Raw genomic sequence first — 20,371 nt, forward strand, 5'->3', positions numbered from 1 at the left:
GTATTGGTTCAGTGGCATTGACAGTCACAGCAGGGTCAGAAGAGGCATGTGCCTAGAGCACAACAGTGGTGTAGTGCTAGGCATGTACATTTCCTGCTCGCTTACCCCAGTTCTGCCCTCATTCCCCACTGCCATTTGTCACCTTGTGTTTGCCCATTGTTCATGCTTACACAGGGAATGGGGGGGGGGGCGATGTAACCGGACAGGTTGCCTAGAGTGCCCGGCTCTGAGTCACAGATGTAGATCCCTGATGTAAAGGTTCTAATGCAACAGCACAGCTCTGTTGGAGATCCTTCCTGTGAGCTACTGCTACTCAGAACCCACCTCCTTTCAGTAGTCCTTTCACCCAGTGCACCCACCGGCCAAAGGCAGGAGTTGGCAGACCTGTCCACTACCACTAAATATCTCAGTGCTGAAGGTACTTCCTTCATAAATAATACAACCTGCCTTTTGTTCGACTTTTATGTTAACACGCGGCCCATTCTTCTAATGAAGGGTCACTTGTCTCCCACCAGATGCTGTAAGTACCTCTCCCTGAATCGCTTGGGACATCCTGCCCTCCCTGCTGACTCTGTCTTGGGAATCTGATTTTGACCTTAGTTGCTCCAGAATGTGCTCTAGAAATCATTCCATCACCTGTTAAGGAGGGATGATTCCTTATTAACTATTGTTCTACTTAAATTTGCATCTGGCTAAAAAGGCCTGATCGAATTCTCCACCATTTCTCAAAAGCACCTTGGTTTCCCTGACCACAGCTGCCATAGCTTCACTACTAATGGTCTGCCTCCCCTTTGTTGGCATGCATCCCTGCTATGCTATTCCTTGGGGGGTGCCATAAAAAAAGGTATTTAGGCCTCAAAGCTAATGTGACCTTGTAATGTATGGCTTCAACATAGCAGACCTAGTGATATTTATTTTAATCTACATTTTTATTGACTTTTTAAAAATACAAGTATACAGTGTACATGGCAAAAATGCATCTAATAGCAAGGTATTACACTATAAACAAGTGCCTCAAATTAATACTGAAAGCACCTAATAGAGACTGTAACACTTAGTAATAATAATGATGATGATAAAGTTCATTTATAAAATGTTAGTTTGGGGTTTTTCTTCAACTGGCAACTTGTTTCAGTACATTTGCAGCATATACTTCATAAATTCATCATGCTTCTTGCGTCTCTGAATCAGGAAGAGCGTGACAACAAACACTCCCAGTATAACCGCTACAACAACAAATGCCAATGTAACAAAAAATAGTGTTTCAACTTCCATTCGCATACGGCCCCTCCTTTCCATTCTTTCTGTTAAAGAGAAACAAATGAATAATTACATTGGATAGGTCTCTGAAAAACTTATAGTTAATAGATTGCTTTATCAGTAATCATAGTCCCAGTTACAGGAAGCCAGAAGCATTAATAAATGAAAAAGCTGGGCACAAAACAGTGTGAATTAATATAACATATTAGTGTACAATTCCCTTTGGTTTGTATATGAGCACAGTGCCATATTGGAGCCAGAGGGTTGAACTTAAAGAAGAAGTAAAGTCCTTTTATACTTGGGGGTGCCAAAAGTCTGAGTAACATTAGCCCATAGCCTTTGTACCCAATCTAATGTAAGCTGCTTGCCTAACTAGCTGCTTGGCTAGAAATGTTGTACATTATGTTTTGCGCTTCTGTACCAGCCCAAGGCAACCACTTTTTATCATGGAAGATCTGTGTCTCCAAAGATGCCCCAGTAGCTCCGCATCTTCTTTTCTGCTGATTCACTGCACGTGCTCTGTGCTGCTGTCACTGAGCTTAGGGACCCACTCACAATATACAGTACACATAGAATATAAATGTCACAATATAAGGCTGATTAGTAATTAATACAGATAATTACTACATGACAGCACAGAAACCAGTGCAAATACCATCAGAATGTAATAATCAGACCTGTAGCATCAGCTTATATTACAGACCAACCTCATTTTCTGCTTGATAATTTGTGATGGCCTCTAAGCTTAGCTTCTCAACAGCTGCTCAGAGCCCACTGAGCATGTGAGTGTAGCAGACACTTTCCAAGGTGGTGACACCCTGTGACAAGTTTGAAGTCCAGGATCATTACTGCTATTAAGAAGCTGAATCTTTAGGCTAGTGCAATAAATTCACTATATGAAATATGGCATTTTTAATCATATTAATTTTAGGGTTTTGTTCTCCTTTAAGCAATCATTTCTTTACATGTCTAGTGAACTCCATGTGCTAGCACTACAATGTACATTGGCATTAGAATAGTCAATTTTAACTTTCAGTTTTGCCTTATTATGATCATCATATTATAAATTCATTTTCTCAATACATCAGCTTTTTTCCTCGTTTTTTTTTTCTTCAAAGGATGGCTTTTACAGTTATTTTGACAATGATTTATATTTTTACAGACCTAAAAATGCAATGCCTACCTGGGTCAAGAGTTGTCTGCAATGTTGTAGTTGGTGTTGCCGTTGTCGTCACTTCATCATTCTTTTGTTTATTAAAGTACCATTCAGAAAGATGTTCAAACTGTTTCTTCAATTTGTTTTCTAGAACTAAAACCAAGCACAGCTTAGAATTAACTAGCTTGTATTAAATGTAATATTTCCTACAATATAGTATTTTTACATTTACAATTTAGTAATTAAAAATGTTATGGTAATGTATTTTTGTGTGGTAAAATTAGCTGCAGTATATTCTTAATTCATATATCAATTATAAATTATAAATTCGTTGGCTCTCTTAAGAGCATATTTATCAGAAGGTGGACAATCCATGTTTTTGGATAAAGGATTAAATCAAATATGTTCAAATATGTTCAAATATCTATAACAGTAGTTGCATGCAGGCTGAATAAATTTGCCAGTTCAATAAACTTACATCGTGGCTGGGCCTTCTTGTAGTTCCTCTGCACTACCTTACCAAAATGTCCGACTGTAAGGAAAAGAATAATGTTTAGCAAGTGAAGAATGAACTGTAAACTATATATATATATATATATATATATATATATATATATATATAATAGGCGGCATAGAAAGAACTGTTACACCTGTATTATTTAATAATAAAACAAAAATAATTGTTTGGTGCCAGAAACTTTTTTTTTAACATCTTAGCCCTCAACGAAAAAGGCTAGGCCTAATCAGATAGAGTTTAGTAACTTGCCTTACAGCCCTGCCTTCTGCGTAAGTGAAAACATTCTCCAAAATAATTATTTACTGAATTCGGATTAATTTAACAATTTACTATGTGAAAATGGGAACAGATTGTTTGATAAAATACCCTTGACTAAAACTCCCAAATGAAATATAGTGCTTACCTTTCTTGAAGGTTGGTTCTAATGTCGTTGTCATTGTCACCTCGATTGGAATATTGGTTTTCATTTTTAAATGTTCTTGTTCATTGGTGTTTATGTCTAGTTTTAAACATTAGAAACAAATCACAGTCATAAATAGTAATATTGCTAGTTACAATGATGAACATTTCAGATTTTAATATATTATGTTATGGAATTTGTACTTTTAAAAAAGGTTTTCTTTCCAAATGAACATTCTTGAGCTGTATTGGTACTTCCTTGTCTATTTATTATTCTACAATAAGCATTTAAATGCTGCCATATTGTGTATATAAATCAATCCAATTATTTGTGAAAATGGGAACATTGTTTGATTGACAATATACCCTTGGCTTAAACTCCCAACTGAAAAACAGTACCTACCTTTCGTGGCGGCTGGTTCTAATGTTGTTGTCGTCGTCACCTCGATTGGAGCATTGGTTTTCATTTTTAAATTATATCTTTTATTGCTCTTTATCCCTAGTTCTAAAGCATTATAAAAAGAAACAGTTATCAATAGTAATATTGCTTACAGTGCCAATTTGACATTCTTGAGATATATTGGTACTTCCATGATTATTTACTATTCTATTTTAGAATTATTTTATTACTGTTATTTAGTAATAAAACAAAAATAATTGTTTGGTGCCAGAAACTTTTTTTTTAACATGTTAGCCCTCAACGAAAAAGGCTGGGCCTAATCAGATAGAATTTAGTAACTTGCCCTACAGCCCCACCTTCTGCGCAAGTGAAAACATTCTCCAAAATAATTAGTTACTGAATTAGGATTAATTTAACAATTTACTATGTGAAAATGGGAACAGATTGTTTGATAGACAAAATACTTTTGACTAAAACCCCCAAATTAAATACAGTGCTTACCTTTCTTGAGGGTTGGTTCTACTGTAGTTGTCGTTGTCACCTCAACTGGACCATTGGTTTTCATTTTTAAATTATATCTTTTTTTGCTCTTTATCCCTAGTTCTAAAACATTATAAAAAAAAAATAGTTAGCAATAGTAATATTGCTTACAGTGCCAATTTGACATTCTTGAGATATATTGGTACTTCCATGCTTATTTACTATTCTATTTTAGAATTATTTTATTACTGTTATTTAATAATAAAACAAAAATAATTGTTTGGTGCCAGAAACTTTTTTTTAACATCTAAGCCCTCAACAAAAAAGGCTGGGCCTAATCAGATAGAGTTTAGTAACTTGCCTTACAGCCCCACCTTCTGCTTAAGTGAAAACATTCTCCAAAATAATTAGTTACTGAATTAGGATTAATTTAACAATTTACTATGTGAAAATGGGAACAGATTGTTTGATAAAATACACTTGACTAAAACTGCCAAATGAAATACAGTGCTTACCTTTCTTGAGGATTGGTTCTAATGTAGTTGTCGTTGTCACCTCGATTGGAATATTGGTTTTCATTTTTAAATGGTCTTGTTCATTGGTGTTTATGTCTAGTTCTTAAAAATTAGAAACAAATCACAGTCATAAATAGTAATATTGCTAGTTACAATGATGAACATTTCAGATTTTAATATATTATGTTATGGAATTTGTACTTTTAAAAACTATTTTCTTGCCAAATGATCATTATTGAGCTGTATTGGTACTTCCTTGTCTATTTATTATTTAAACAATAAGCATTTAAATGCTGCCATATTGTGTATATAAATCAATACAATTATTTGTGAAAATGGGAACATTGTTTGATTGACAATATACTGTACCCTTGGCTTAAACTTCCAACTGAAATACAGTACCTACCTACCTATTGTTGTTGTTGCCGTCATCACCTCGATTGGAGCATTGGTTTTCATTTTTAAATTATATCTATTATTGCTCTTTATCCCTAGTTCTAAAACATTATAAAAAATACACATAGCAATAATACTGCACAAAATGTCATAAACTACATAACCACTACAGAAATCAGTCAGTAAAATAGAATTCATTTATGTGTGTTGATTAAGTCTATACCATACTATACAGTGTATAGAAAAGGCATCATACATAGATGCTTATACCACTGTACAATAAGCATTAAATATTAAAACTCTAAAATGTACATAAATAAATCCAAAATAGAAGTAAAGAAGGCATAAATTATATTTACCTTGACTTAATAATGAATTCATACTGATTAAAAGGAAAAACAAAAGTAATTGCAAGAGCTGCATGTTAAAAACACGTCTGCTCAAGCAACCAAATCAAGCTTCTGACTGCAGTAGATTAGATAAACAGCTTTCAGCTGGCTACCATTATGACATCATCATGATTAGATTAGATAAACCGCTTTTAGCTAGCTACCATTATGACATCATCATGACATTATGACATCAGTAATAGTGTGACACAGATTTCCAAGGTCACACTCTGATTTTTCCTACCAGTTTCAAAGAATTGTATCTGATATTTCCTTGTAAAATATTGCTCTATAGCCTAAGCCTAAATCTATAGCAAATAGGAGAAAGGGCTAGGCCCAAGTGCTTAGTATATGACGACATTAAACCTGCCCATACACATAGCAATAATACTGCACAAAATGTCATAAACTACATAACCACTACAGAAATCAGTCAGTAAAATAGAATGCATTTGTGTGTTGATTAAGTCTATACCATATTATACAGAGTATAGAAAAGGCATCATACAAAGATGCTTATACCACTGTACAATAAGCATTAAACATTAAAACTCTAAAATGTACATAAATAAATCCAAAATAGAAGTAAAGAAGGCATAAATTATATTTACCTTGACTTAATAATGAATTCATACTGATTAAAAGGAAAAACAAAAGTAATTGCAAGAGCGGCATGTTAAAAACACGTCTGCTCAAGCAACCAAATCAAGCTTCTGACTGCAGTAGATTAGATAAACAGCTTTCACTTGGCTACCATTATGACATCATCATGATTAGATGAGATAAACAGCTTTTAGCTAGCTACCATTATGACATCATCATGACATTATGACATAAGTAATAGTGTGACACAGATTTCCAAGGTCACACTCTGATTTTTTCCTACCAGTTTCAAAGAATTGTATCTATTTCCTTGTAAAATATCGCTCTATAGCCTAAGCCTAAATCTATAGCAAATAGGAGAAAGGGCTAGGCCCAAGTGCTTAGTATATGATGACATTAAACCTGCCCATATACATAGCAATAATACTGCACAAAATGTCATAAACTACATAACAACTACAGAAATCAGTCAGTAAAATAGAATTCATTTATGTGTGTTGATTAAGTCTATACCATACTATACAGAGTATAGAAAAGGCATCATACATAGATGCTTATACCACTGTACAATAAGCATTAAACATTAAAACTCTAAAATGTACATAAATAAATCCAAAATAGAAGTAAAGAAGGCATAAATTATATTTACCTTGACTTAATAATGAATTCATACTGATTAAAAGGAAAAACAAAAGTAATTGCAAGAGCTGCATGTTAAAAACACGTCTGCTCAAGCAACCAAATCAAGCTTCTGACTGCAGTAGATTAGATAAACAGCTTTCACTTGGCTACCATTATGACATCATCATGATTAGATGAGATAAACAGCTTTCAGCTAGCTACCATTATCCTATTTCCTACCTGTTTCAAAGGACTACATACATCGGATATATCCTTGTGTCCTTAATAATATGAAAGCTATAAAATATTGCTTTATAGCCCAAGCCTAAGTCTAATGCATGTATGTGTGTTTATTAAGTATAGCATACTATACAGAGTAATGCATCTACTCGTGTAAAAAAGGCATCATACATAGATGCTTATTTACTGTACAATATGTCTATAACGTTATATAGAGTAATAATGACATGATACATAGATGATTTAAGCCTTCAAATGCTGCCATTTATAGTATTATATATGAATACATTTACAAAAGTTTATTCCTAGAGATTTTTATAGATAGCTTTGTACAGCTGGAGAAATATGACTGTACCATGATAACAACAGAATGCAATCTGTGCATGTCCATAAATAATAATGGTGGAAACAGTATAACAGGATTCATATACTGTATAACACCAATTTTATTTATACAAACACACACTTCCCATCTTTCCATTGCAGTACATTGTCCTATAAGCACTTACAAGTATATTCTTTTTACACTGTACTAATCTTTCTACTTTTTCCCTCTTTGCCAGGAGATGTCAGAATTAATCAGACTACAAGGGAGGCTTTACTAGTACAAAAAGGTTTTTGAGACCATAACTATATATTTTTAAATACATAATTGATGTTTTTTCCTGGTATTTAAGATTTATATCCATTTCTTTAATGATTTTGCTATATTTCAACTCTTACCAATGGGCAAGGTCACGGTTAGTTCATTAGAAAAAAAAGTAATTTTAATTATGCCTCATAAAATTTGTTTCCTCATCATTCCGATTCTGTAAGTATAAGCTTCATATCAGGGACATTGTACTTTCAGATGTCATAAAAAGGTTCATTTATGACTACAACTGTGCAATTTTAGGTGCAAATTTGTCTACCTCTGGATAACTATGAATATAATCTATATAAAGCAACTTACTGAAACTCCGCTTGCTCTCTTCTTATGAAAAGGCAACAGGGCGGCAATCCATCGCGCACCGCTCGTTTTCTCCTCCCTGGCTATCTCCTATAGAAGGCAGGGAGGAGAAATTGAGCGATGCATGATGTCCCTGATATATTGAAAGTGGGTTGAGTGCAGAAGACCTCTTGTATTTTTCTGTAAGAATTTTCTGGCCACAGCCTCATTGCACCTCCACCTAATTAGTGGTGAGCACAACTTTACCTGTATTGCTATAGTTTATACAGGAACAGTGGCCAGCTGCATGTTGCAGCTCCCACCCTTTCCAGCTATAGTCAGGTGATCTCAGTGGTGGTCAATAAAAGGACAACCATGTTTGGGAGTTTTAACCTTAAAAGCAAGCAAGTTGCAGGTAAAATTAATTAATGAATCAGGTGAAAGTTGAGTGTAGAACTGGTCATACAGGGATGACTTTGACGTAGTTGGCCAGCTTAAATATATTGCAATATATGGATAAACAATCCCTGTTTTGTTTAAAGGGCAGGCATTTTTTTTTTAAAGGTAAACTTTATTTCTTTTAACTTTTCTTTGCAACAATACAAGTAATAAACAGTTCTGCTTAAAATCACATTTATCTCTGGTTTTGTTCACACAATGGTAACTACAGGGTTCTCAACTTTACACGCTTTGGTAGACGATGCTGGTTTAAATACAGCACATCATGTCGTATCTTCTGGATCCCTTGGGCTGCTCCAGGCCCTGACTCCCACCAGGGACTCCATATTTTTTCAAATTTAGTAGCAATAAATAGTAATGGCAGGAATGTCCTTTATATATTGATTATGGGTTGAGTACAGAAGAACTCTTGTATTTGTCTGTATGAATTTTGTGGTCGCAGCCTCATTGCACTGCCTAATTTTTTAAAATTTAATGTTGAACACAACTTTCCCTTTATTGCTATAGTTTATACAGGAGCTGTGACCAGCTCCATGTTGTAGCTCCCACCCTTTCCAGCTACAGTCAGGTGACCCCAGTGGTGGCTAATAAAAGGGCAACGATGTTTGGAAGTTTTAACCTTGAAAGCAAGCAAGTTACAAATAAAACTTAGTCCTTGTGGAATCGAATGAAGGTGAGTGTAGGACTGCCGTGCCAGGGATGACGTTGACGTAGTTGGCCCTCTTAAATATATTACAATATATGAATAAACATTTTCTTGTTTAAGGGGGAGGGCATTTTTAGTAGCGTACTGCACAAAATGTCTCATTGCCCTTAATATATAGTGTACCTGGAATTCTTATTGAAACACATATATTTGAGGCACTCCCTTCTTCTCTCTATTCTTTTCTCACCAAGCAAAAATGATTAAGGGAACACTGTTCTGTGCTAGTAAAATGGTGCACTGTAAGTGCAAACTGTAGTTACTGAGATTCAGCCACCAGTATCATATAAAGAATGCAATGGCAGTGATCAAACTGGAAAACAGCTGGAGAGCTCATACACTGGAAATATGTGAATAGTTGCTGTTAGGTCCAGCCAAAGAAAGCTTCAGCTGTGTAAACAGATATATTTGGTGATGCTCTAAATCACAGACGTGATTGTATTTGAGTTAAAATGACCATAACTTTAACTTGGGAAAAAGATAGTTTCTTCTTTTTTTTTTACTAATCCCATGACAGAAGAACTCCCACGTTTGATAATTTCACTCAGCAGTACATCATCTGCTAAGAGATAGTTTACCTTAGCATCAATAAATGGAAGAACATAGGATCCCACTCACTTTTTGGCACATGTAGCCCTGTTCTGCAGCAGTGGGAAGTCCTGCAATAAATAAAAACAACTGATTGGTGTGCCCTCACCCAGTACCAGGACAGACTATTCTGTACCAACCATGAACTACAATTGCAATGCTCAAACACAGCTAAAAGGTTTATTTTACCTCTCTAGCTTCATGGAATCATTTTTATCACAGTGACATACCAAAGCAATTCTCCAATCTGGGCTTAATCCTATCTGGGTTGTTCCTTCTTCATATTTGGTGATTGGGTGCAGTTTTGAGGCAAAGGGAAAATGTAATGATCATCGCTGCATTATACTGCATCTTTTCAAAAATGACAGTAAATACTTTATAGTTTAGTGGTACATCATTTATAAATAAAGGTGGAAATATAGCTATTGAAATCTGTTGAATGGACATATTAGTGTTTCTTATCCTGCTGAAACTAGCTGCAGATGCTGTGAAATGGAAACTGCTCATCTGAGAACAAAAAGTTTCTCTTCTTGAAAAATGAAAGTGAAACAGATTTGCAGCGTTTGCCTCGTAACTGGCAGACTGATTCTACTGGGCAGAATTTCAATACCATTTGTTTGGGCAAGTTAAGCTTCTATAATACTATACTCTACCCATGATCCTCAGCAGATATACTGTAATTTCTAGCAGAAACCATCATGGAATACTAAATGAGGCACATTCCCAAACTATGTCTGGCATAAATGTAATTCTGTTTATTCATTTAGACGAGGAACTCATTTGTCAAGGCATTGTTGCTTCTAAACATCGGACACGTTGACAACTAATAGATACTGAGCTTTGCACTGTTTTGCTCCTAAATGTTCGGTTTGCCTCACTAACCTCACCAGTTGCAATAATGTGTGCTTCATTGTAGTCTATAACAGGTTATACTTAGCATTAGTACAGGGTTACATTAGATAATGGCATCCCCAAAAACCCTCTCTACCCATAATTCATTTCCTTAGAATTCTAGCACCCAAGCCAACACTACAAACTATTGTGGGAAAACTTACAGGCTTCAGGAAAAATGGTTATAGTCATAACCAAGCACATTTAGCAGTTTTCTATAGACCATTTCTACATTTCCGTTTTACTGGCCACTTTGCCGCTGCAATTATGCTGGAATTGTGTGTGTGTGGGGGGGGGAAACTCTGCTTTATAGGTAAAAAACATGGCAACTAAGTCTGCACTGCACTCTACACACTGCGGTTGGAGCCATAAATTACCTGTAATGTTTAACTGTACGGTATATTGAAAATGAATAGACTGTAGTAAGGAGAATGTTCCCTTTCGGATATCAATGATCCCGTAGTGTTTACAAAGAGCAAACAAGCTACATGGTGGGGGTTTTTTTTTACATAAATTTTGTAGATTAGCTATAAAGATTAAGTAGAAATAGAGCAAACAAAGCCATGAGTAGTCTGAGAAAGGCAACTCCAGGGGGAGAAATGGCTGAAGTCCATCACAATGCATAGATACACCATACCCAGCAGTGCATGTACATATTATATCACTGTGGCCTTGAGCTGAATAACTACATGAGGGTTGTCCCCTAGTGGTTTGATAACAGTATACAGAGGCTGATGTGGTCATCAGATTATTAAACTCGCCACATAGGTATTGATTTAAATGCCCATCTGTACCAAACTGTAGTAATCGTGGGGTTCATAGAAGGGTGCATTTTCTTATATGTTTCAGACTAGCCATGTTAACAAGGGAAAGTAAGAAGAGTACCAATGACTATGAGTACCTTTTAGTATTAGAAATTAGTCTGTATGAGTATAGGGCTTCTAGCAAATACTGTCATTGATGGATACATTTGATGAAAAGTCTGAAAGTCCTCAGACTTTTAGTGACAACAGTATAGTGATCTAGCTGGACTGAAGACACAACATAAAGTGGTCTATTTCAGAAATGTCTGCCTCCCCTATATGAACTTGTGTGAGTTATTTTGCCACATACCACTTTACCCCAACCCTGACCATGTCCTATTTCACGTCCCATCTCACCTAGACCACATTCATCAATCTGACCATGCTGGGGGGAATAAATATAGATGGCTCTTTACTAATACGAGAGTAGTGACATGTTTTCCATTTACAAAATTCAGATTTGTATTTGCTGTGATGTGTGCCCTGATGCTGCACACCTAGAATGTGGCTTATTTAAGGGTTCCAAGCATTCCACTCCTTGTTTGGTCATAAAGTTGGTTCCCTTCTTGCATCAGGGCTGTTTATTGGTAGTTCTTATGGTTTGACTCCTGCTTGTTATGACTTCACTTGTTCGCCACCTGACCTTCTGCCTGATTCCAAACTTTCCTATGCTAAAAGTCCTGGGACAAAGTGATGACCTAATGCTTATTGAAGATGTTTTTATTTTATTTGCTTCTCTTTTACCATTATATTAAAGCATTTGGCAATAGGAACAATGTGAATATAGTGGATATGTATGAAAAATTATACATGAAATATGAAAAAAGGATACATGTAAGCATTCAACAGCCATGAATTCAGCAAACTTTTTGCGTGATTTTAGAATAATACCTAGGTCTACAGACATGCAGTAAAAGGTCACGTTGTTAGCCATCACTTGGTAATCCAAAAGGAAATTAGTCAAAAATACACTTTTTTCATCTGGAACTTCTCATGAACTATAACCAAATCTAGAGTCTTGTGCGGGTACAATTTTTGAATCCCGGACCCGCAACCTGCGCATTTTCCCACTTAGGCTGTTTACAGACAAGGTGATTAGGCGTCTTACAATTAATGTCTTCTAGTGCCTATGGGAAAGCACTCGGAGGAGAATCACCAGCTAGGGCCAACACTGGTATTACAAAGCTATCATAGTTAGTTACATAGTTAACTAACTATGATAGCTTTGTAATACCAGTCAAAAATACACTTTTTTCATCTGGAACTTCTCAGGAACTATAACCAAATCTAGAGTCTTGTGCGGGTCCAATTTTTGAATCCCGGACCCGCAACCTGCGCATTTTCCCACTTAGGCTGTTTACAGACAAGGTGATTAGGCGTCTTACAATTAATGTCTTCTAGTGCCTATGGGAAAGCACTCGGAGGAGAATCACCAGCTAGGGCCAACACTGGTATTACAAAGCTATCGGCGATGCAGTTGCCAGTAATCTGCAAACCCTATACTCCTCCTCTCCTTTCTGCTGCTGAACAGTCTTTTCACCACAGAGCTGCCTTTGCCCTGCCAATCTCCTGTCCAACCACCATTTCCCGCCCAATCCAGTAAATCGGGCCCTTAGACCTGCTAACTGACCCGACCCGCAACTGCCTTCCTCTAACCACTGTTAAACAGAAAGTGCTGTTGCTGCAAACCCAGGTCATTGGCTGTTTTTTTGAGGGTAACCCACAGGCAGCTGACCTGCTGCAGCAGCAGTACTCTAACCTGAACATCTCTAGTTTGTCTACTAGAATGGAAAAATGATTGAATGTTACCCACTATTGTTTTTTTTTAATTATTACCTAGGCATTTTCTATGATCAGTAGTGCGTCAGGTCCTACATGTTTTTGCCATGTCAGTGGAATATGGCACTTCCCTGCAGTCATTGTTGCATTTACTTCCCTTTAACAGTATAGACTACAAACCATTGTTGCATTTACTTCCCTTTAACAGTATAGACTGCAAACCACTGTACCACTGTGTATTGTCTCCAAATACAAGTCTTTCCTTGCCAGCCCCTTCAGTTGCTCGGGAATGTTGGTAGTTAGTTGTTTTGCAAAAGCTTCTGCTGCCTCACAGGATGGACGTTTCAACCTCACTCAAACAAATGGGACACTTTATCCTCTACATGTTGTTCTACACGTTTCTTCACTTGTGCTATGTTCTTAGTGGCAAGGATTTAAGATTCAGGCCCTGTAGCTGCTGTGAGGCCTTCGTGGTATTGGTAACAAGCCAAAACTGTTTATATTGTTATGAAACGTTTTGCTAAAGTTTTTTTTTTTGGGGGGGGGGGCTTGATTTTATTAAGCTATATGTTCGTGGAAATGTCCTATATATTCCCAAATTTTAGCCCCGCCTCATGATTTTGTTGTAGGGACGATGAATGTATTTGCATTCCATTGTCTCATGGTTAAAAGACCAGGGGATAGAAAATTCTCCGATATTTATTCAGGTGGTAACAAACATGTAAAATGTGTAATTTCCAATAGCCAGTCATCATATAGGAAAGAATAGGCACTTCACAGTCGGCAAATTGTTGCCAAACTGTCACAGGGCCCGACTTCTTGAGAAGAATCTTGAGAAGAAGGGAAATGGAATTCGCGCCGGCTCTTTCTATGACGCTTGGGGATCTCGTGTCAGCCAATCAGATTGTCGGGAATGCCAGCAGTTTTCCGTACGTACGCTTGGATAGTACGTACGACGGGGTGAGGGAGGGCAGACTGGAGAAGGCAGGGAAAGAGAAGGAGTGTTCTGGAAGTCAGTCCCGATCCTCCCCATTTACACGCCCAGTTTTCCCTGTGCACGGATTGACAGAGAACCCCTGAGACGGCAAAGTGCCCGCCAGGGAAATGACAGAGCAGCTTCGCGCTTGACACTCCTCGCTGTGAGTTTCGGTGTTACCTTGGTGAATGCTGCCCGGTTGGAGCGGCTGATAATGCTGAAGATGAAGCTAGTGTTACCCCTGAAGAAGAGCAAACACAAGGCGTCTGATGAAGAGGAGGAGGATGAAGCAGAACGGGCAGCCATGTGCGACACTCCCCGCGACTGGGCAGCGCCTGACGGCCCCTTGCATAGGGAAACGGTGTACCATTGGTTCGTGAAGTCTTTGGGCCCGGCCAACCGGCTGGAATTCGCCTACGGGCTGCTGGACCTGTGTAACCCACTCGAGCTGCGCTTCCTCGGCTCGTGCTTGGAGGACCTGGCCAGGAAGGACTGTCATTACCTCCGGGAGTGTGAGAATAAGGCTAATGGACTGGCCGGGGAGCCGCTGCTGGGGGACTTGGGCGAGCCCATCTCCCGCGCCAAACTCATCATCTACTTGGCACTACTCAACTCTGGCAGCCGGGAGGTGGCCAGTCGTTTGTACCGCCTGCTCTTGCCTGAAGTGGGAATCGAGAGGGTGCTGGGAGGCCGGGAGGAGCAGGAGGAGGAGGACAGCGCGGAGGGAGCGGCGGCCCGTGAGGAACTGCTGCTTCTATTCACCATGGCCTCTCTTCATCCTGCCTTCACTTTCCACCAGCGGGTCACTCTTCGGGAACGCCTGGACCGGCTCCGGGAGGCCATGGGCAGGAAAAGTCGGGCTGAGGTAAATGGGGCTTCTGGGCGCTTGGCTCGTGTCGGGGTTAAGCGACATTTCTAGTTTTGTACAGCCAGTGCTGAACTGTAGGTCTTGGCATTCATCTGCTGATTACTCTTAACGCTGCATCCTGGGATTTGCACATGTACAGTTAACGTTCTGTCAGACGAGACATGGCTTGCATAAGTGCCTGCACAGTGCTGCCCATTCAGCCCATTCCTAGCAAACTAACCTTTCCACCATTGACCTTTCATCCTCTTTAGAATTGTAGTTCAACAAGTACACCTCCAAGGATTCCGCACACTGTAGTACTGAAATAGCTGGGTAAAAATCCATTATTCCAACAACCTAGGCCACACGAAAGATCAAAAACGGAATCTTAGTAAATAGCCAACACTGTTATACAATAGGTTTATGTCAGTGATGCAGGACATTAGCAGTTACCAATATGAATTACAGAGGGGAAATGATTAACATAACAATTGTAACATTGTGTTTATGGAGAAGTTGAGTGAGTTAAGTGGCTGAATATCATACGTAGTAGAAATCAACTAATTTCCGCTCTGAAGCAAATAGGAGCAGAGGTCAACTCGTCTGCTAGAAAGTTGGCAGGCTTACTTTGCCTGTGTGTAATTACATTAGTTACGCAGAGCCATAGTCTCCCATAGTAATTGACAGGTAAACGATATTGGGGTACTATATTAAAGACAATAAAAAATATGTAGGGTTCCTTTAAACACTAATATATTTTTCATCTCTGTGATATTTGTAAAGTAATCATAATTGTACACATTTGCATAATATTGTTGATGTGGTCATTGTCTTAATGTGGCCATACACAGGCCCATAAAAGCTGCCAACAGACAAAGTCGGAAGCTTATTGGCTAGTCTATTGGGGCCTCCAGTGAACTCCCTGGTCGAAATCTGGTCGAAAATCAGACCGGTTTAGAACCACCTGCATTCCTGGCCTTGTGATCTGATCATGATCCAATTAGTCTGGTATCAACCATTCAAGGGTGGGCATATTAGTGCAAGATCCGCTCGTGTCGAGAGGTAACTATGTATGGCAGAGACACACAGTCAGATTCAGGAAGATTAGTCGCCCGGCTACAGATCTCCTCCTCTTCAGGGTGACTAATCTCCCCGAACTGCCTTCCCGCTGGCTAGAATGAAAATTGCCGGTGGGTTGGCTATCGGACTGCTTCGTTTTCTGAAGTCATCTGAAGTTCTTCGGGCGACTTTGGAAAACAACACTCCTAGTGCCATCCCGTCGGCGATTTTCATTCTAGTCAGCGGGAAGGCAGTTTGGGGAGATTAGTCCCTCCGAAGAAGAGGAGATTTGTAGCCAGGCGACAGATCTCCCCGAATCTGACTGTGTGTCTCTGCCCTAAAATGCACAATACCCAAGACATATTATTTATTTACTGAAAACCTGGCAAACCTGCACATGATTAATGATCAACGTTAATGCAAGTGTAGAGTGCACAATACCAAGGTCATTTGCTTTGCTGTCAAGTATTGATTTATGATGTAGCAAGAATTAAGGTGGCCTTATACAGACAGATTTAAGATGACAATCTGGCCCTTTCACACTGAGTTAGAAATTATCTGTCCTTGTATGGGCCCCTCTGACACATATGTGACTGAAAATTTTCAGATATCCATGGGCAGGTTTGGAAATCCCTTTGGATGCATTGGCACTTTGATGCAGTCTTCTCCAGATGGATCTGCATAGACCTCATGATCAAGACTGGACTAGGATTCAAAATAGGCCCTGGTATATAAATTCCCTAGAGGCCCAAACAGCCCCCACTAAATAGTGAGCGTTTATGGCATATTATAGCAGTCCCTCTGGAATTTCCAGATTGCTAATCTAAAATAATCTGCATGTAAGTGGCCACATTGGGCAAGGGTCCACATGTTTGGTGGCCTCACCAAACAAACATCTTGCTGTGTATGTACAGGTTTAGATGCACTTCGGTAATGACATTGGAAAGGTGCTTGTTTGATGAGGTTGCCAACCAAACTGATTTGTGCTGACTGATCATGATAGTGGTAATGCAGGCTGCGGGAAAGGACTGCGTCAACGAGCCAATGTGGTCCTTATTCAGATGGGATTTTTAAACCTGTCCAATAGATATTAGACGGCTATCAATCTGATTGGCTGTATGGAATGAATGTGCCAGGGCATTATACACCTTTAAATATAGACGGAATGTGCTAAAAAAAATTGTGTTTCAGGCTGATTTATGTAAAACTTGTAACCAATCGGCAAATAGACAGACCAGATAGGGAACTGAAGCATGTCTTTGCTTGTGTGACTGCAGGTCTGTGATTGGCTATCATCCTCCTACAGTGCTTCTGGAAGGGACTGTTTGGACACTTCCACCCCTCATTTGAAACACAGACTGAGACCATATCAGATCTATGAGGAGCTCCAATAAAGGGATAATTTTTAAAGACAATGCTCATTTTTCACCCAGAGTGAAACCAGCATCATATATTATTTTTTATTGCCTGCAAGATGTAGGGTTTTTTTCCCAATCATGCTATATGTCTCAGTATAGCCATCTTGACTCTAAACATTCAGCAACTATTTGATTTTAGTTTACAAAGGCAAGCCATTGTTTATTAAAGGGTTTTGTTGTCTTTCGGTCAGTGTCACGAAGATTGTTTCAATGATTGGTTGCTATGGGTTATTGCCCAGGTGCAAATGCCCAGTGTTTATAAATGAGCCCCACTGACTACTGCATTGTGAGTAATGAGTACCTCTTCAAGCGCACTGCTCTTTCAGACATTTGCCATTTAAAATGAATAGAGGTGATTTTGAGCATTTTGTCCCCTACGAATGTACTAAAAATGCTAAGGGGGATAAAACTTTCAAAACCTTTTCATATGCCATTGTCATAAGATTATCCATCCCTCTAAGAACCACTTTACCCTAGCTGTGCTCTGACATCAGTTGGTATTATTATGGGCAGTTATATGGTGATAGCATACATAATAGTGCCGATTGCAATTTTTTTGGAACAAAGGGTAGAACTACATGGGCGACTCCAGTGCGGTTCCTGCAGATAAGATGCGCTGCGCTAAAATGCTGGTGTCAACTCAGATGCGACAAAAAATAAGGTGAGAAATACAAATGTCGGATGTTGTCGCATCGTTCATCCGACACAACACGACTGTCGGATGCAGCATCTGCATCCGACATTCGTGTCGGATGAATGCTGCGACAACATCCGACATTGCTATTGCTTACTTTATTTCCGTCGCATCCAACTTGACGCCAGCGTTTTGGCCCCACGCATTGGATCCGCCAGAAACGCATCGAAGTCGCCCATGTAGTTCTACCCAAAGGGATCGACGATCATGTGGATCATAGGTTAAATTAGCTTGTCCCGAAAGAAGACCTGCATTCAATTCTTGGGCCAGTCTCTCAATCACAGAAATTGTGTTTCAGGAGCTTAGACAAGGAAAGTGTAATTCACTGGGGTGACAATTTTTAAACACCTCACAGTGATTATAACTTCTAACCACTTTGCCTCTCTTCACTGAAGAGCACATCCGTTCTGGGTACATTTTGATGAACACCACAATGTCATCTTATGGGATGACCCAAGGATTCTTTGGTCCCTCATCTGGTTGTCTTGGGTGACCAGTCCACTAAAAAATCTTGCATTATTATTATGTTACACCCTTAAAGGGCACGTGTTGGGCAAAAATATTATCCCCAACCATAGGGGCAGGCTAATAGAGCCCGCACTCGGGTTGAGGCTAAAAGTTTTTGTTTTTTTAAGCTGCCCCTGTCAGCGCTAAGACACTTGCACTGAGAGGGAGCACCTGGTGAAAGCAGCCATGTTGTACATAGTGCATGCGCATAGTGTGCTTTCGACGTCATGCGTTTGAGAATAATGAGCAAGCCTCTACATTCAGTCATTATGCGCATGTGTGTGCCCCAACATGGCTGCTTATATCGGGAGCACCCTCCCAGTATGGGTGGCCTAGTGCCAGAGGAGGCAATTTAAAAAAAAACAACCTATTGTTTACCCCAACTGGAGTGCAGGCTCTATTAGCCCACACCTTTGGTTGGGCAGAATATTTTTCACAACAGATGCCCTTTAATGACTGTTGGAGAGCACCTCTCTGACAATCGGGCAGTTTATGGAATTTGTACAACTGCTGAAGTTTTAACTTGCACATAAATATCCATATCATTTAGAACATTGATTATACTTTTGGGGTTCAAGCAGCGCATTTGAGTCAACAATTTGTTTTTTTCCCCCTAATTTATTTTTTAGTCAAGTTAAAAATACAACATAATTCTATAACATTTATTCTGTTCCCGGAAGTATCCAGAACCAGGTACAAGCAGCAATCACCTCAAATTATATTCTGATTAACATTTAGACTGTTTCCCATCTAAAATCCCCCACCTTCCCCAAAGTAATGGAAACTTTGCACATTGAGATATAAGGATTTTACAAAAGGACATTACAAATGTAAATGTTTTCAGTTGCTGCCTTACAATTTTTTTAATACAGGTATGGGACTTGTTATCCAGAATGCTTGGGACCTGTGGTTTTCTGGATAACCGATCTTCCCTTAAGTCTTATTAGAAAATCATGTAACAATTAAATAAACCCAATAGGTTGGTTTTGCTTTCAATAAGGATTATTATAGTTTAGTTGGGATTGAGTACAAGCTACTATTTCATTATTACAGAGAAAAGGGGAATCATTTAAATTAAAAAGATTTGGATAAAATGGAGTCTATGGGAGACGGCCGTTCCGTAATTTGAAACTTTCTGGATAACTGGTTTCCAGAATAACGGATGCCATACCTGTATTTAAGTTTTGAAAAAGAATTTCAGCTGCTCTCATGCCTCCCAGCAGCTGGGCATTCCCTAATAGATCTGAACCTTATCCAGAAAGCTCGGAATTACGGAAAGGCCATCTCCTAAAGACTCTATTTTATCCATATAATCCAATTTTTTTAATTTAAATGATTCCCTTTTTCTCTGTAATAATGAAATAGTACAGTGTACTTGATTCCAAATATAATTTAATTGATCTTTATTGGAGGTGAAAGGATTTTTTTTATTTCATTTTAAATTATTTTTAGTTAAGGTATGATGATCCAAATTACAGAAAGGGACAATACTTTTTACTTCCTTGTTTTGTGACAAAAAGTCACGCCATTTTCCTTTTCCTGCCCCTAATTTGCATATTCGGATTCGGTTCGACTAAGCAGAAGGATTCTGTAGAATACTGCTGAAAAAGACAATTTAAATGATTGTTTAGCTGATTATTCTCCGTTTGTATACAAAATCTGCCCATGTATGGAAAGCTTTAAAGATTAAGGCTGATGCTGCACAGGAGCTGAAATCAGCCTGCTGAAATACGTAGGCCAAAA

General features: G+C 38.6%; 2 protein-coding genes across 5 annotated transcripts in view; one reads left to right on the forward strand and one right to left on the reverse strand.

Moving 5' to 3' along the window:
* Window positions 1-200: 200 nt before the first annotated feature.
* Window positions 201-10,800, reverse strand: LOC108719101. 3 transcript variants are annotated; one of them, XM_018267727.2, is made up of 8 exons: window positions 9,685-10,800; window positions 4,728-4,829; window positions 4,234-4,335; window positions 3,736-3,837; window positions 3,337-3,432; window positions 2,895-2,948; window positions 2,444-2,569; window positions 201-1,304 (listed from the first exon to the last, which is right to left on the reverse strand). In XM_018267727.2, exons 2-8 carry the CDS (start codon window positions 4,789-4,791, stop codon window positions 1,132-1,134), a joined length of 717 nt encoding a protein of 238 aa, XP_018123216.1. In that variant the 5' UTR covers window positions 4,792-4,829; window positions 9,685-10,800; the 3' UTR covers window positions 201-1,131. The 3 variants fall into 3 exon arrangements, with proteins under 3 accessions (XP_018123216.1, XP_041422193.1, XP_041422194.1); XM_041566259.1 differs by lacking the exon at window positions 9,685-10,800 and adding an exon at window positions 5,483-5,960; XM_041566260.1 differs by lacking the exons at window positions 4,234-4,335; window positions 9,685-10,800 and adding an exon at window positions 5,483-5,960.
* Window positions 10,801-13,215: 2,415 nt separating this feature from the next.
* zcchc2.L (zinc finger, CCHC domain containing 2 L homeolog) overlaps window positions 13,216-20,371 on the forward strand; it is a 33,380-nt gene continuing 26,224 nt past the window's right edge. The window contains exon 1 of one of the 2 annotated variants that reach the window (XM_018267726.2): window positions 13,216-14,968. In XM_018267726.2, coding sequence (XP_018123215.1) covers window positions 14,318-14,968 — 651 coding nt within the window. In that variant the 5' untranslated portion in view covers window positions 13,216-14,317. The remainder of the gene's footprint in view (window positions 14,969-20,371) is intronic. The other variant, XM_018267724.2, reaches the window with a different exon arrangement.

Source organism: Xenopus laevis, chromosome 6L (assembly GCF_017654675.1).
Source record: "Xenopus laevis strain J_2021 chromosome 6L, Xenopus_laevis_v10.1, whole genome shotgun sequence".
NCBI lineage: Eukaryota > Metazoa > Chordata > Amphibia > Anura > Pipidae > Xenopus > Xenopus laevis.